The sequence below is a fragment of the Etheostoma cragini genome, chromosome 10 (assembly GCF_013103735.1).
Source record: "Etheostoma cragini isolate CJK2018 chromosome 10, CSU_Ecrag_1.0, whole genome shotgun sequence".
NCBI lineage: Eukaryota > Metazoa > Chordata > Actinopteri > Perciformes > Percidae > Etheostoma > Etheostoma cragini.
The window spans coordinates 25,535,967-25,552,036 of NC_048416.1; the positions used below are offsets into that span (position 1 = coordinate 25,535,967).

At 38.5% G+C, this 16,070-nt stretch overlaps 1 protein-coding gene across 3 annotated transcripts in view; it reads left to right on the plus strand.

The window, feature by feature from the left end:
* Positions 1–16,070, plus strand: part of adad1 (adenosine deaminase domain containing 1 (testis-specific)) — a 48,681-nt gene that overhangs the window by 3,534 nt on the left and 29,077 nt on the right. For 2 of the 3 annotated variants that reach the window (XM_034884067.1, XM_034884065.1), the window contains exons 5-13: positions 721–792; positions 3,177–3,302; positions 3,682–3,805; positions 5,107–5,274; positions 5,509–5,584; positions 5,743–5,899; positions 7,650–7,884; positions 8,622–8,754; positions 9,097–9,730. In XM_034884067.1, coding sequence (XP_034739958.1) covers positions 721–792; positions 3,177–3,302; positions 3,682–3,805; positions 5,107–5,274; positions 5,509–5,584; positions 5,743–5,899; positions 7,650–7,884; positions 8,622–8,754; positions 9,097–9,210 — 1,205 coding nt within the window. In that variant the 3' untranslated portion in view covers positions 9,211–9,730. Of the gene's footprint in view, positions 1–720; positions 793–3,176; positions 3,303–3,681; positions 3,806–5,106; positions 5,275–5,508; positions 5,585–5,742; positions 5,900–7,649; positions 7,885–8,621; positions 8,755–9,096; positions 9,731–16,070 lie in introns of those variants that run through there. The other variant, XM_034884066.1, reaches the window with a different exon arrangement.

A 16,070-nucleotide genomic window follows, 5' to 3' on the forward strand; every position in this document is an offset into this window, starting at 1 on the left:
CTTAACTGAGGCAAGTGAGGCCTGCAGTTCTTTGGACGTTGTTGTGGGGTCTTTTGTGACCTCTTGGATGAGTTGTCGTTGCGCTCTTGGGGTAATTTTGGGGGGCCGACCACTCCTGGGAAGGTTCACCACTGTTCCATGTCTTCGCCACAGTTATAGTATGTTTTAACAAGGGGGGGCAATCACTTTTTCACACAGGGCCATGATGGTTTGGATTTTTTTTTCACCTTTTAATAATAAACGCCTTCATTTGCAAATTGCATTTTGTGTTTACTTGTGTTGTCCTTGACTATTGTTTAAATTGGTTTGATGTTCCGAAACACTTAAGTGTGACAAACATGCAAAGGAACAGGAAATGAGGAAGGGGGCAAACACTTTTTCACACCACTGTATTGTGGACAGGTAACCCTTAAGAGAGTTAACTGAGATGTAACCATATTTAAAAAAGCAAAACAGTTTAATGTAACAGCATAGGTTGGCTGGGCACACATGCTCTGGTACAATACCCTGTTAACATTATAATGAATTAGACTATAAGATAACAGAATAATGCCTAAAATATGATACAGGCTGATTTTAAGCAGTTTTGGGCAGGTAGCGGAGGATTAATGAAAATGCTCAGCAATGACTCTTAAAACCTATAAATAGAGTCTAGGTTATTATTTTATAAGGGGGGGGGTCTCATCTTCATTAATATCCATGCCTGTTTTCCCTCCCTAGATGTCCCTCCACCACTGCCTGTAAAAGAGGAGCCATCCATCTCTGACATACATCCTTGTAGGGTCATTCATGGTACTTCTAGATATTTTTGTTTGACTCGCTCACTCTCACTCACGATCAATTTGCTAACATTCAGATTTCCCTTCAGGATTGACAAAAGGTGTAGAAATTATAACCAGTTTCAATGGAGGTTATGTAGACTGACTGACGTGTGAAAAATATTTCACTGCTTTGCCTTAAAAACCTATTGGTTAGTCTGGCTTTATCCCTTGATTGATTGTGTTGGATATAGTTGAAAGTCAGCACTTTATCTCATAATTATTGTTTAATTTAGAAACCTATGTTCCACTGTTCAGCCAAAGAAACAAAAAAGTTGAAATATTCTGGATCATACTGTATGAAGGAAAAGGGCAATTGCAGGAAATTGGGATCGACCAATATGGATTTTGTTTAGTGCCGATACCGAATTTCTTTCTTTTTATTTTTTATTTTTTTCATCAGCCTTAGCCAATGGCTGATTTTCTTCAGCTGATATTTGGCGCTGATACTGCTTTTACTGCTCAATTTCCATCATAAAAATGACACAATAAAAGAGTCTCACTTTAAAAAAAAAAAAAGAATACTGAACTTAAAGAAACATTTAACAAATGGCAGAAACTGGTGAGGTAGAACAAGTAAAAGGAAGGGCTGAAAATAAATATTTAAGCATAAATAAAATAAATACACTACTGCACAAATTTGCAACAAGCAAGCAGCATAAAAAGTGCACACTGTAGTATATTTAATTTAAAAAGTAACGAGATATTTACAACTTAAAAGTAGCCACTGAAATAAATGGCTTGATTGGTAATTTAGGACTGCCATGGTTTAAATATTTCTATATAAAATAAATAGAACATGTCTAAGGCTAATATGCCGCCTAATATGTAAAGACAGCACAGTAGTAGGTCTAAACAAAAATGTAAAAGAAACTGGCAGATTTGTTGAACATAAATCAGCAGATAAAAATAACTATGTCAGACGTACATTAAGCAACAAATTGTTCAAGTTTCTGTTCTAAACTACATCAACCTTAAATAATACCTATAAATATTCAACCAAGTATAAAACATATCTCTCAAAGTTTTAAAAGCTCTACTTCAGTTGGCGCAGCACTCTCATATATCACTGATGCGTGTGTCCGACTGAGTGAGAGACACACGCACATAAAAACTTCTGTTAGGTTGCTGCCGCTGACTGGAAAACTCAACCACCATTGAACTTGATTGATAATGATACATCAGCAAATGGCTCTAAACACAAGTAAGGCATACATGGTGCACTTATGCCTGGTACATGATAAACGTTAACTAAAAAACGTTTACTATTACACTACTTACTGTATAAAACATACACTCACCTAAAGGATTATTAGGAACCCCTGTTCAATTTCTCATTAATGCAATTATCTAATCAACCAATCACATGGCAGTTGCTTCAATGCATTTAGGGGTGTGGTCCTGGTCAAGACAGCAAAGCATTTGTGAAGCCACAACACGTGCAACCTTGAGGTGGATGGGCTACAACAGCAGAAGACTCCACCGGGTACCACTCATCTCCACTACAAATAGAAAAAAGAGGCTACAATTTGCAAGAGCTCACCAAAATTAAAGAGTTGAAGACTGGAAAAATGTTGCCTGGTCTGATGAGTCTCGATTTCTGTTGAGACATTCAGATGAGAGAGTCAGAATTTGGCGTAAATAGGATGAGAACATGGATCCATCATGCCTTGTTACCACTGTGCAGGCTGGTGGTGGTGGTGTAACGGTGTGAGGGATGATTTCTTGGCAATGAGTTCACTGTAGTAAAATGGCCCCCACAGTTGACAGATCTCAACCCAATAGAGCATCTTTGGGATGTGGTGGAACGGGAGCCTCGTGCCCTGGATGTGCATCCGACAAATCTCCATCAACTGCAAGATGCTATCCTATCAGTATGGGCCAACATTTCTAAAGAATGCTTTCAGCACCTTGTTGATTCAATGCCACGTAGAATTAAGGGAGTTCTGAAAGCGAAAGGGGGTGAAATGCAGTATTGGTATGGTGTTCCTAACAATCCTATAGGTGAGTGTATCTCTCATCATTCAAGCTTTTATTGAGCGGGGGGGGGGGCTGCATTCTGAAATTACTGCGATGGAAACTCCGCCCATCTCCAAGTAGGGAGAACGGGAGAGTCTGTGTGTCTCTCTTCGAGGGACACACATCACAGAACAACGTCAACATTACTTAATCCTATGACCAGTGTTTGTAACAGCTGCCTTATGCATACGAATAGCCTACAACTTAACTATTTGAAGCTCCTTAAATACAATGGCAAGCAGTTTTATAGATACATACATATGTCATTCAGGGTGTCTGTAATGAAAGAAGTGAAAGCTCAGTTCATCGTTTATCTGTATTATCTTTTTTGCTATTCAGAAAGGAAGAGTTCTGTCAACCTCCAGATTCCACAAGCTGTCAAGAATCAGCTCACTAAACTGATGAACAGCCACCCAGAGTTCTCTGCCTGTGCGGGCACTACAGCAGCATTTATTATTCAGACTTGTAAGTGAGCTTTATCAAAAGCTGGAGAATATCATGGTCTGAAGGTTGGTCTGTTGAAAGTTATATAATATTTGGATTGGGTTGTGGAATCATATTTTATACAATAACAATTGTTTAATCTGAAATTGGTGGGCACAGTGTAAACGCAAGAAAAAACTAATGAGAAATTGGACTTTATAAGCTATACAAAGGTTGTATTTATTGCTCTGTTTGTACAGCTGTTCATGATACTTTGTGGACTGCATTATGCATATTATATATATTACTACATACTGTATAATAAGGAGCAGTGTTGTATTTCTAGTTCCATTAGGTCTGGTCAGAAAATGTGTGTGTGTGTGTGTGTGTGTGTACTTAAGAAACTACTCTTTCTCATTAGCAAGTGGATATGAGGTGGTTGCTCTAGGCACGGGGAACTTCAATACTAAAGAGAGTGCCTCCGTGAGTGGACGGATTGTGCATGACTCCCATGCTGTAGTAACTGCAAGGAGATCCCTTATGAGGTAATTTTCAAACATAACCCTCCGTGTACAGTGTTTCCTTTTAGGATTTTATTTTAAGCAGTGGGGGTAGGTCTATAAACAGTAACTAAATTAAATTAATGTATACTTAGTCCCATGTCCAGAGTCATAAGGGCAAGATTACAACCAGCATCATCAAGAATGAAGATTTGAAAATAAAGATGACATCAATTACATGCATATTAAGTAGCATAGGCGTGTTTTTTTGTTTTGGTCTTGTAATACTGTACATCCATAAATGCTCCAGCAGAGAGGATGGTTAGCAGTTAAGTTTACAAGAATTTGTCCAAATTTCAAGATGTGTGGCAAACTAAAAGCAGTTAAACAAACCGACAACTTTTGTTTTAGCTTGGTTGTTAAAATTTGCTATTTAGATTAGAGCTGTGTTTGTGTAAACAACCTGGTGGATGAGGGTGGATTTCCCAGACAGGTCAGATTGAAATATATTGCTTCCTACACGTGTATGCCTGTAGACAGGTGAGTGGGTATTGATACTTATATACTTTTAGGTTTTATTGTAGCCTACTTACAGTAGCGAGCGTAGCGGTATCTTTCCCAATCAGGTGCATGTGCTGCTTGAAATTATTTCAAAATTATAGATAACAGGAGCCTATTATTTACTGTAGCCATTATAACAGCACGCTACCTGAATGCCGTTTTCTGGTCTTCTGTTTCACTCTCCACAATGCTGTCTTTATGTTGTGAGATTGATAACAGTTAGCTAGCTAGCCTGTTTATGTTTCTTGTAATGTTAGCCATAGTTTTTAATTTCTTACCTTGATTTTGGCCTCTGCTTTTTTAAGCCATCTCCCAGGGTGATGTTTTTGGTCAAGCTCCTCGTTTAATAGTCAACTCGGAAGAAAGCGATTGTTTGACAATAAACTACAGAGTATAACTAGACAGGCCCAATAACCTCTTAATAGTTGTACTTGTTAAATTGCAATTGAGCGGCAGCAAACCGGTGGTGCATTAGTTGGCAGGATCATTTAAAAGACAACCGTGACTACATTGTGTGTCTGCCCTTTTTCTGATACCGTGGCGGCAGACATTTTGCTATGGCGGTGTGCCACACTAAAATTGACATTGAGGAAACACTGGTGTATATTAGATTGTTTGGGTCATGGTATGTCTAGAAACAAAAGAAGTTGTCATTATCCTGTAATGCAAGTGTCAATACACTATTAATATTGCTCCATGTAAGGTTATGATACTCTAGAAACTGTAACTGCACATATTTCACATGTGTTCCATAATAATGAGCCATTCTCATGCTTTGCTGGCAGGTTTCTCTATCGACACCTGCTGATGTTCTTCAGCAAAACGGCCAATCTGACAGAAAAGTCGATCTTCCAGCAAAACAGCAGCAGCGGCCTCCTCAGCCTGAAGAATGGCATTACCCTCCACCTGTATGTGAACCAACTGCCAAAGGGTGCTGCAATCTCTTCTAAACTGTAAGTGTAATTATCAACTTCATTCTTTAGAGGTTCCAACCACATTTTTCTTATGAGGCAAAGCAGATCAAGTGGTGTGATAGATTCAGGGTCTTGAGTAAGGAAAAGGGGTCTGTGTTTGTTAGCAGATAGCTCTTTGTAAGAGCCACAAAAATGCCAGCCATTGAAAAAGTAGCACAAATAAAGTTTCTACAAATGCAATGTCCATTCCTCAGCTCTTTGCTTTATTCTCAGGCGCCTGAATCCGCTCTCCATTTCGGCATGGCAGGTCAACAACGAGATCAGTCTCCACCTCTCAGTGGAGGGAAAGGTGTTCTACTGTTACTTTCTCTCATTTAGGGGATGTATATATGCAACACAAGTTAAGATGTATATTTGTAAATGTATAGTGAAGTTGTAATATAACCTGCATTTCGATTGTTGCCTGCAATATCGCTGCTTACCTACAAATTAATCTTTTTCTTATAGGTGTTCTCTGTGTTCTCTTCATCCTTTGATCAATCTGCTTCCAAGGTGGTCAGCATGTCCGCCACAGACAAGCTAACTCAGTGGCAGGTGCTAGGATACCAGGGAGCCTTGCTCAGCCACTTCATTGAGCCTGTCTATGTCCAAAGCATCCTCATAGGCAAGTCAACATCACTAGACTAGGATAATCAGTTTTTCCCCTTGCAAACAGAATTTAAAAGCAGCGACCCTATTCTAATTCAGTGCTACCTTTTCCAAATCCTGAAATGAAACAGCATAATCACTCCAGGGGTTGTGTAAAGTGAGACAGTATAGCTATCAGACAATTAAATCAGAATGGTAGATTTGTAACCTAACCTGATTTGAGAATGGAAGGGATACTTTGGTATTTTTTTAACCTGAATTCTATTTTCACCACAGTTTGAAAGTCTTTTAACTAACAGGCTATGCTATCTGTAATTTTACACACATCAATGTCACGGTTGAACATTTACCGTATTTTCTGTACTATAAGTCGGTTCAGAGTGTAAGTTGTATCAGTCAAAAAATGTGTCATGAAGAGGAAAAAAAAACTGTACATTTAAGTCACACTGGACTATAAGTTGCATTTATTTAGAAATGTATTTTACAAAATCCAAGATCAAGAACAGACGTTTATCACACAGAACTGGCTGAATATGGTATGTGTCCATATGTTTAAGGTCCCATAGCATGGCTTTGAGTTTTTTTTAACATTCATATTTGTTTCCCCTGCCTGTCTATGATCCCCCAGTGGCTAGAAATGGTGATAGGTATAAATCGATTCCTGGATATCCTGGTCTGCCTTTTGAGAAAATGAAAGCTCAGATGTGCCAATCTGGAATCTTGCACCTTATGAGGTCTTAAGGATCAAGCTTTCTTCACCTTTCTACTCTTTGTCCGCCTAGAGAATTTGGCCATCAAGTCTGGTACTGTTGACTCTCGTTCGTTCATATTTTTCCGAAAGATCTGAACCAGAAGTAGAAGGGCGTGACTTTGGGCACATGATTGTGACCTCCTTCTTCTAAATGTGTCGACTTGGACACTCTGAAGCATATATTGCCCCCATCATCTCTGGAAGAGGCGCTGCGCCCATGCTGCTAATGCTGGCATCGTCACTAACAGTGCTTACGGTTCTTCAAAAAAATGGGCATTGTCAGTGTTTTGTCATTTTAGTACCAGAAAGTACCATAAGTATCAGTTCTGGTGACATCCCTGTAGCTTAGCTTATGGGGCTCTGGGTACGTCACTCTTTGTGTTTTTGTGATTGGTTGTAGCATTATCCAATTTCGTGCAGTGAGATTTTAAAATAAACACTTGGTGCCGCCCTTCGAGATGGGCAACTTTCATTACTTGATGCCAGACCCTTAATTTTTCGGATTTGGGTCTGGATTTCTGACTACAATGTGGAAGAGACCATGTGAGATTTTGGATCGAAACTTCTCCTTGAGGGAGACTTGGTTAGACCCAATAACAAACAGACTGGATAAAGCAAAAGGTAAAGAAAAATGTTCATCTGTAGGGTCCGTAATGTAGTCACACACACTTATAACAACTTGAGCCTTTTAATTGGCAAAAACAAGCACTTTTATTGGACATTTTGACTGTGCACAATTGAACCAAAAGATTACAATGCAGACTGTTTCGCGACTCAAGCGCTCTTATTCAATGCTGGACCAATTTAAAAAAAAAAAATTGTAGTCACTTAGACACAAAAACATGGAAAAATAGGGTCCAAGTTGAAAAATACGTAAGTTTCCTATTTAAAAGGTTAAACTTCATAAAAGTAGTAGAGTAAGTCTAGCAGACAAATAACATGATCCAGTGCTCAAGTATAACTGTACGTTGGTATTTGCTAAAAGATAAATTACTTTTTTTTAAAAATCTTATAGGTGACATTGACTGCAGTGATATCCGTGGCATGAAAATCTCTGTGAGTCAGCGCGTGGAGGGGATCACATCTCAGCTGCCCATGTTCTACTGCATGATGAGGCCCTACATCAGCCTGGTGCCTTCTGTGGCTGCTAACAGTGCCGACAAAGGCCAATTGACTTACGGTATCAACTGGAGTGAAGGTGACAGCTCCCTGGAGGTTGTGGATGGCCTGGAGGGAAAGACCGTAGAGCAGTAAGGATGACTGTGTGGGGTTGTATATAGCTGCCAATGTTTTTTTGCATGTATTCATATTTGGCCGGCGAGTAGTTTATTTGATGGGGATTTCCAATTTCAAACTTTTAAGAGATTGTATTGCAGTCCATTAAAAATCTCTTCAAAGCTTACTGTGCAATCAAAGCATAATTAATGGATACATTATTTTTAAGGTTGACACAATGCCGCCTGGAAATGTAATGGGCAAGTTACCAAGTGTGAGAAGTTAAAACTAACCAGTGGTTCTCAGCTCGACAAATTCCCTTGTCAGTCAGCTGTTTAGAGATTAGGGTTGGGCATCTTCTGGATTTTAGCAATTCCAATTCTTCCTTTTGATTCCAGTTCTTTTTAAGTCTTGTTTCCAATTCTTTGAGGGTGGAGTTGAATCGGGTCACTTGCCACATTTCACAAATAAGAGGAAAGTTTGGTGCATGTGTTTTGCAGTTTTACCATGCTTTTATATAAAATAAAGCCCCACTAGAGTGCCGCTTACTGTGCTCCATGGCTGCCACACAACAAGCGCCCGGCTGCTACGGAAACAAAACTTGCGAATGTTAAATTAAGAACAATTAATCATTCTAAATCCTCAAAACGATTCCAATAAAGAACAATTCCTGGATTTGTAATTTTTGAAATTGTCCTTTACAATTTTTGGTTATTTTGCTTGCTTTGTCTGTGAACAAAACATTTTCTTTACAGTGATTATCTGGTTGTAGATCTCCCTTTAAGAGTGGCCCTGCTCTTGCAAGCCGTCTGTGCAAAGCAGCAATGCTGCACCGCTTCAAGTTGGTGGCCAAAGAGGCCCAGAGGCAGGACCTGCTGGCCACAAGCTCCTACACAGAAGCCAAGGTAACCTCAACAGTGATTAATGTAAACCAAAGTAACACTTGTACAACAGCAATAAAACAGGTTGCAACCCTGATCCACTGAAATTCACTCTATTGGTGATAGAGATCCTGTTTTAAAATTAATCAACACACTTATATGTGATATGATTCTCAGTTTTCAGTTTGATAAATGTATAACACTTAAACGCTTTATACATTATTTTCTCTGCTCAAGGCATGTACTAACTTCACTTCATCATTTTATATTTAAAAAGGATTTTGTCAAGACTGGTATATATTTGATTTAGAAAAGATCTCTGTACAAATCGTTATTATCCACTTATATTGTTTTTTGTCACTGAAGAGGATGGCAAAGCCGTACCAGGAAGCCAAGAACGTGCTGAGGGCGTTTCTGCTGCAGCAGGGCTTTGGTTCTTGGCTGACCAAGCTTTCTGTTTGTGATAACTTCAGCATGTGAGTAAAACCACATTATCACTGAAAAAAACTACATTCTGGAACCAATTGTGTTCAAATGTAAAAGTGTTGTTGACAAGTAAAGCTTGTTGCTGTGGAATTTGCTGGTAATACTTTTTTGTTGTGGGATTTCTACAGGGATTAAAGTCAATCCCTGTTCATGTTTAAAAGCCGTTTTGTGTTTGTGGACTTTCTATGGTCTTTTAGACAATTATACATTTGTATAATATAGCCATTTGTAGAGCCAAACTTGCATTGCAGCCCACTGCAGACCTTTATTGTGGTAATAGTTCTGCTACCTTCAGTTAATATTATGTATATGCATTGTATAAAGTGATAAGAGCATGCACTATTTAAATTGTTTTAAAACAATGTATGCTAATTTGTGTAATGAAAATGACTATGTACAATGTATAATCATAACTTTTGTATCCTTCTTTTGAACTTCACATTTATGGTGCTGAAGGCTCTGTATGACAAGTCATGATTGTTACATAAAAATACCTGGGTTTGGTCTCACTTAAGATACTGTTGGTGTTTTCATTTCTCTGAGAAAAACAATATGTTTGGTCCATATGCAGTGATTTGACTTAACACTTTAGCCATAAAGTGGCTAAGCCATAGTCTATATCCACAACGTTCCATCAACGGGATTGTTCCGATGTCGCAGGAAATAACCGCCGGATTTGTCCTTTACCTTCCGCTTTCTTTGTGTAGAGTTTTAAACTTTGGTCAATTTATGAGGACTATGGTTAACTGCTCCTCAGATGTTTTAGGGTAAATCCAGACAGCTATCTTGACTTTGTGTCCAATCTGGGTTTTCTACTGCAAGACTTTTGAATACACACGTTCCAAAAAATTGAGTTCCTTAAATTGCTTCCCCAACTCTTAATTTGCCTCCCTCGCGTCTTAGTCCCTCCCACTGAGGAGGCCCGGGAGAGACACACGAATATCATGGGAGAAGAGAGGCAACGGACAAATGTGTTTTAGAGAGATGACACATCCTTTCCTCTGAAGCGTCACATGAATTCATCAGCTATTTGGGCGGAGTAAGCAACTCCTTCAGCTGCACGGCTTCCGGGATAGCTGCTCTCGTGTATCCATGACTATAGCTCCTGGATGAGATTCAGCCCATGGCTTTGTGTGGCACTTAGCCCATGACGATTGTGGTTGGTTTAAGACTGAGTAAGCCATGATCCCCCATGGGCAAAATTACAAGCCCAGCAGCTTCTAAAGTAATATGTAAATAACTTAAGTGAGCTCCACATTTACCAGCTGCAACATTAAAGTAATGAACACAATGCATCAATTGCAACAATTATAATGCAATAATAAGCAATGCAACTTATTTGTTAATCAAAATAAGATGTTTTTTGTTGTATTCTCATCTCAAAACGCTTCCAAGGGCTTTATTTGTGTATTAAATCACCAACATTTTCTTACCACCTGGATTTTGTATTATATATATTTATTACATATTTTTTTAATCTACTCAAGAGTTTGCAGGTCCTTTTATTTAAAAATAAAAGTTAATGTATGCTATCTTGTGTGAACTGGTAAACATTAAATGACTTGGTGTCGCCCTCTATACAGTTAGTGGCTGGTTAACTATTGTATTATGCAAAGATCTGGCTGCTTGTCATTGTATTTAAACATATAGACCCCCGTAATGTTGAAGCAAACTGTTGATTTGCTCTGTTACTACATATACGCATACAGGAAATGCTGGGGTTTCCTGTGTATGTGCTTTAGTGGATCATTAACTCTTAAATGTTGAGCAGCCTTGTGAATGGAGTGATGTTTACTTCGTACTGGTTTGGGAAACAGAAGGAACTACCAGTGCAATCAGGGAACTTGTTTCCAAGGATCAAGCTTCACAGTTGTATGTATTCTCCAGGTTTCATACTCGTGTTTTCCTTTTATCTGTTCTTGCTTTTACATATAAAGTGCAGAGTGTGATCTTTAAAGTGTAATTCTGTGCACCAAACCTTGATACCACTGTACACTGTTTCATTTTAGGCCAGTATGGCACTTTAATAAACGGTCAAATGCTGATTAGTTTTATTGGAATACTTGTAACTTTTGACTGGTTAGGTTGTGCTCGATGAAAGTACATCAGGGTTGATGCTGATGTCTTTGTTTAAAATGATAATACAAAGGGAAAGCTTAATGACAGTCAATTAACAAAGTATTAGCATGAAACATGTAAAAGGCCATATTGTCTAGAGGCACTGCATGTAAATTACCCTCTTTTCTACTGCAGCCAATTCATAGTTACAAGTATTTTATATTGGGAATTTTGTTGGTTGTTTATCAGTTAACAGGGAATTTTTTTTTTTTATCAAGACAAGTCCTGTAGATCAGAAGAGGGAAGTTTCCCAAAAATCCTTGTGTCCTCCTTATGTTGCGTGCATGTGATTAACATCAGGCAGCCAACTCAGTTAAATTTTCTGTAAAATGGCACCAACCCATATTAGATGAGTTTTGTGATCTTGGCTGAATGTGAATGTTTTATAAATTATGCCTGCTATTGTATTTTTGTGTTGTACTGGAGTCTATTGTGGCTTGTAGAATGTTTCATGTCACTAAAATGGTTAATGTGTGTCTTGGTGGACATTGATTCTAATATACACTTTTTTGTCGTCCGTTTTAACATAGGTGTGTCAGTGCCTTGTGTTGTCTAATGCCACTAGGATTTAGGGAATATTGCTGAAAATATTTAAGTTGCTGCCTCAGTACTCCCAAAGAGAAGCAAATTTATAGTGTGAAATATAAATGAGCTCAACCTTTTGTTTGACATCAGTCATTGAGGTGATACTAGTAGGTTTAGAGATAAACAGGATATGCAACTCTTTTGATGTGGTTATACAGTGAACCATTTGAGACCCGAGGTGCTGTGCAGGATAGTGTGAAGTTTGTATTGCATTCTTGTCGATTTTGGCTGTATTAAGAACCCCATGGGCCCGTGGGTGGCGTATTTACTGGGCGATTGTCTGTGGAGTGTTCTCTTAAATATTTTAATAAATGTTAAAACAAATTAAACAAAGAAATATATGCAATAAGCTTGTAAAAACTACTGAAACACTGACCCGCTGTAGGGTGTCCGGTAAGAGCTTGAACCAGAAATGTCTGACTTTGAGATCCAAGAAGATTTATTTACAAATCAAACATGAAGTTAACTATGAAGTTGTGTTTCAGAATCAGCTTTATTCGCCAGGTATGAAGACACATACGATTCATAAGACACATACACATTCTTTGGAGCGTCGTTCTCACACTGTGTTTACACGCAAAACGACCAAAACAATGTTATTTGACGTTACATGGGAAGTTAGATGTGGTTTTGAAATATAAGCAAGTAATTATTTGACTTAGGCAAATCAATTGTATTTGTATTGCACAGTTCAGCAGCAACGAAAATTCAAAGTGCTTTACATAAAGCAAAACTGTAATTAATTAATTCAAATTGAAAGGGGTTAATACAGAGATAAAAAACAATTAAAAGTAGATTAAATACAAGAGGAAACTCAATGGAGTGCAATGAATTAACAAAGGCAGTGTTATAAAGAAAGGTATCCAGTCTTGATTTTAAAAGAGTTGAGATTAGGTGCCAACCTACAGTTTACTGGAAGTTTGTTCCAGATATGGGGAGCGTAGAAATTGAACACAGCTTCCCCCTTTTTTTGTTCCAACTCTGGGGATGTCAAGCAGACCTGTCCCTAATGATCTTAAAGATCTCTGCGGTTCATAGTTTACTAGCAGATTTGAAAGGTAAATTGGTCCTAAACCATTTAATAATTTATCAACCAACAGCAGTATTTTGAAATCTACTCTTTGGTGAACAGGAAACCAGTGTAAGGTCTTCAGAACTGGACTGATTTGATCCACTTTCGTGGACTCGTGCAGCAGCGTTCTGAATGAACTGCAGCTGTTTAATAGACCTTTTAGGAATACCTGTAAAGACGACGTTGCAGTAATCAAGTCTACTAAAGATGAAAGCATGGACAAGTTTTTCCAAATCTTGTTGGCACATAAGTGCTTTTACCCTAAGTATATTTTTCCAAAATCCAATCCAATTGTTGGTTTGTTCAGTGCACCTAACCAATTATTGTATTGGACTGTAGTCCACGAAATGTTATGTTGTTTTCCATGATTTTAGTTAGTGGCAGCATGTAGATATTAAACAGTAAAGGCCCCAGGATGGAGTCTTGGGGAACTCTACATGTCAAACTTGTACGCTCAGATGCATTGTTACCAATTGACACATAAAACAGGATTTTAACCACTATAGTACTGTGCCAGAAAGGCCTACCCAGTTTTCCAGTCTCTTTAGTAGTATGTCATGGTCATCCGTGTCAAATGCTGAGATCTAGTAATACTAAGACTTTAGTTCTGCCATTATCAGTGTTTAAGTGGATGTCATTGGAGAGTTTCAGAAGAGCCGTCCCAGTGCTGTGGTGTGGTTGGAAACCCGACTGTAAGGCATCAAAAATATAGTTTCAGGACAAAAAAGGTTTAGTTGTTAAAAAAACAACTTTTTCAATACTTTAACTCAAAATGTGAGGTTTGATATTGGTCTGTAGTTGTCCATTAGTGATTAGTTTTTAAGACCTGTGGGAAGATACCTGCTGGAAGAGACAATCTCTAGAAGATCTGAGGGCAAACAATTCGAATTGAAAAAAAAGCCAGTCAGTAAAAAATCAAGGCAACAAAAGAGGTTTTCTGATGTTATATGATATCCTCCAGGTTATCTTGGGTAATCGTTTGATATTGTGTCATATGGGAACTTGTTTTACTTGAACAGTGAGACAACACAGGACCTGTGCCCTGTACCTGATACTGAGCCACTGACTTATTTTCTCACATTTTTCACTGAACAACATGGCAAAGTCATTGCCGGATTTGGTGGATAAAAGTTAATATGCTACTGGTACTGGAGGGGTTGTTAACCTGTTGACAGTAGCAAAAAAATATATATTAATTATTAGGGTTTTTAGCAATAATCTCAGAAGAATGACTCCCTTGCAGTCCACTTCCAAGAGAGAGCCACGTTCCCAAAAAAGATTAAAATTGTCAATGAACCCTATGTTGGTTGCAGGCAGTCTGAAGCTGGGTGTTGAGGCTAAGAAGTCTGCTAAAAAGGTATTTTCTGCAACCTAGTGAGGGAAGTGGGCCCAAAATAGAAAAACAACTTCCCAGTGCTCTTGAAAATGTCAAAAAGAATGTTTAAAATCTTCTTTTGTTTGTTCACTTTCATGGTAGGACATGTCATCGTGTCCACAGTGGACCCCAATGCACTAGATGGACATTGTAAATAAGAATAGCAGGTCTACTTTAGCATGGATATCTACAACCTTAGCTTCTGGAAGTCAGTGTGTGATAGCATTAAAGAATTGTGTGCATCGGGGGAATGAGTCACCAATAATTATGGTTGTTGACATTTTAACACTATGAAGGTAGAAAAAAGAAACACAAGCACTGACCTGCCCTGGAATTTGTGTCCAGAATTAATAGGTGACTCTGTCCTGCAACAACAAAGCAAAGTCGCTTCATCTCTTTTTTGAAAAAAGCTGTCTACAGTTTTATTTGCACAGCTGTTTTTTTTTCTTAAACATGAGAGGAAATTGTATTTGTACCAGTATTTTTGATGGTAACATTCTGTTGAGGCTACTGTGGCAAAAAACTAAACCGTTTACACAGAAGAACAGTAGTTAGGGTGGTGTAACTAACTTCAGTTCTAGCGTGTAAGACGGCAACTCCTGGACCAGTTGTAATAGACAGTCAAGTCAACGCAAATGTGTTTTTATGTCATTTTAACCAAAACGTTTTACCGTGGCTCAAGTGGTGTTACACATTTAAAATATATAAAAACAACATTATATAAAAACAACATATGAAACGCCTACATTTAGTGCAAACACATTATAGTCTCCTTAAAGTTTGGCTAAAGCGCTTAAACACAGTATGAACACTGCCATGAATTTGCATGGAATGTAGAATGGTCGCCAATTAACAGTCATAACTCCACCAGTAGTGAGCAGTTGGTTGGATACAAGCACCCTATTTATTGCGAGTAGGATTACTGGGACAGTTGGCCAGATGGCGTTAGCTTTCCACCTAGCTCATAATCTTGGCCTCGTTCCGTGTTTTAGCGCTTAGGGGTGTCGCCATACTTGGCTAAGGGCATAAAATGACACCGCGGACTGAGGGGCTGTTCTCCGTAGCAGGCAAAGCTTGCGTAGTGTGTCGAATATTTTGTCCGTAATAAAGTTTCCTGCATTTTCTCAGGTCTGTACATATGTATCCCATGCGGTAATTGCACATAATTGTAGGTTTGTCGCTGAAAAGAGAAGCCTGTTACTTGACTTAGACAGTCTAGTTACAGTCCCACCCCCCATGGGCGTGTTGAAAACATGCGGAACTAGCTGGCTTTAGTTCATAGCCTCTTGGCAATAATGCCTCGGATGACACAAAATGTTTGCATTATCAGAGGCTTTTTTTTTTAGACACACAATACAGAGAAATCTAGTCTGTCTAACATGAAGGAGGGAATCACGGTCATTTGAAAGTACAACCGGGTTTTTACTGATACAAAGCTTCACGCTAATCGGTGACACATCCCTTTAAGACATTGATACACCAGAGAATTGTACAGTCACACTTGACTTTGTGGTCAAAGATAGTTTTTGTATCAAACTTCAGTCCTCTTGTCTTTAAGCTTCTCTCTTTCCCTCTTTTAAGCAGTGTGTTACTGTTGAAAACACATGAAGGAGCTTTCTCACAGTGTGGGCACTTTTTCAGTTTAAAAGGGTATTTAATTTTTCATGTGCATGTTTTGTAACTGTATAAACCCACTCTTTCTAT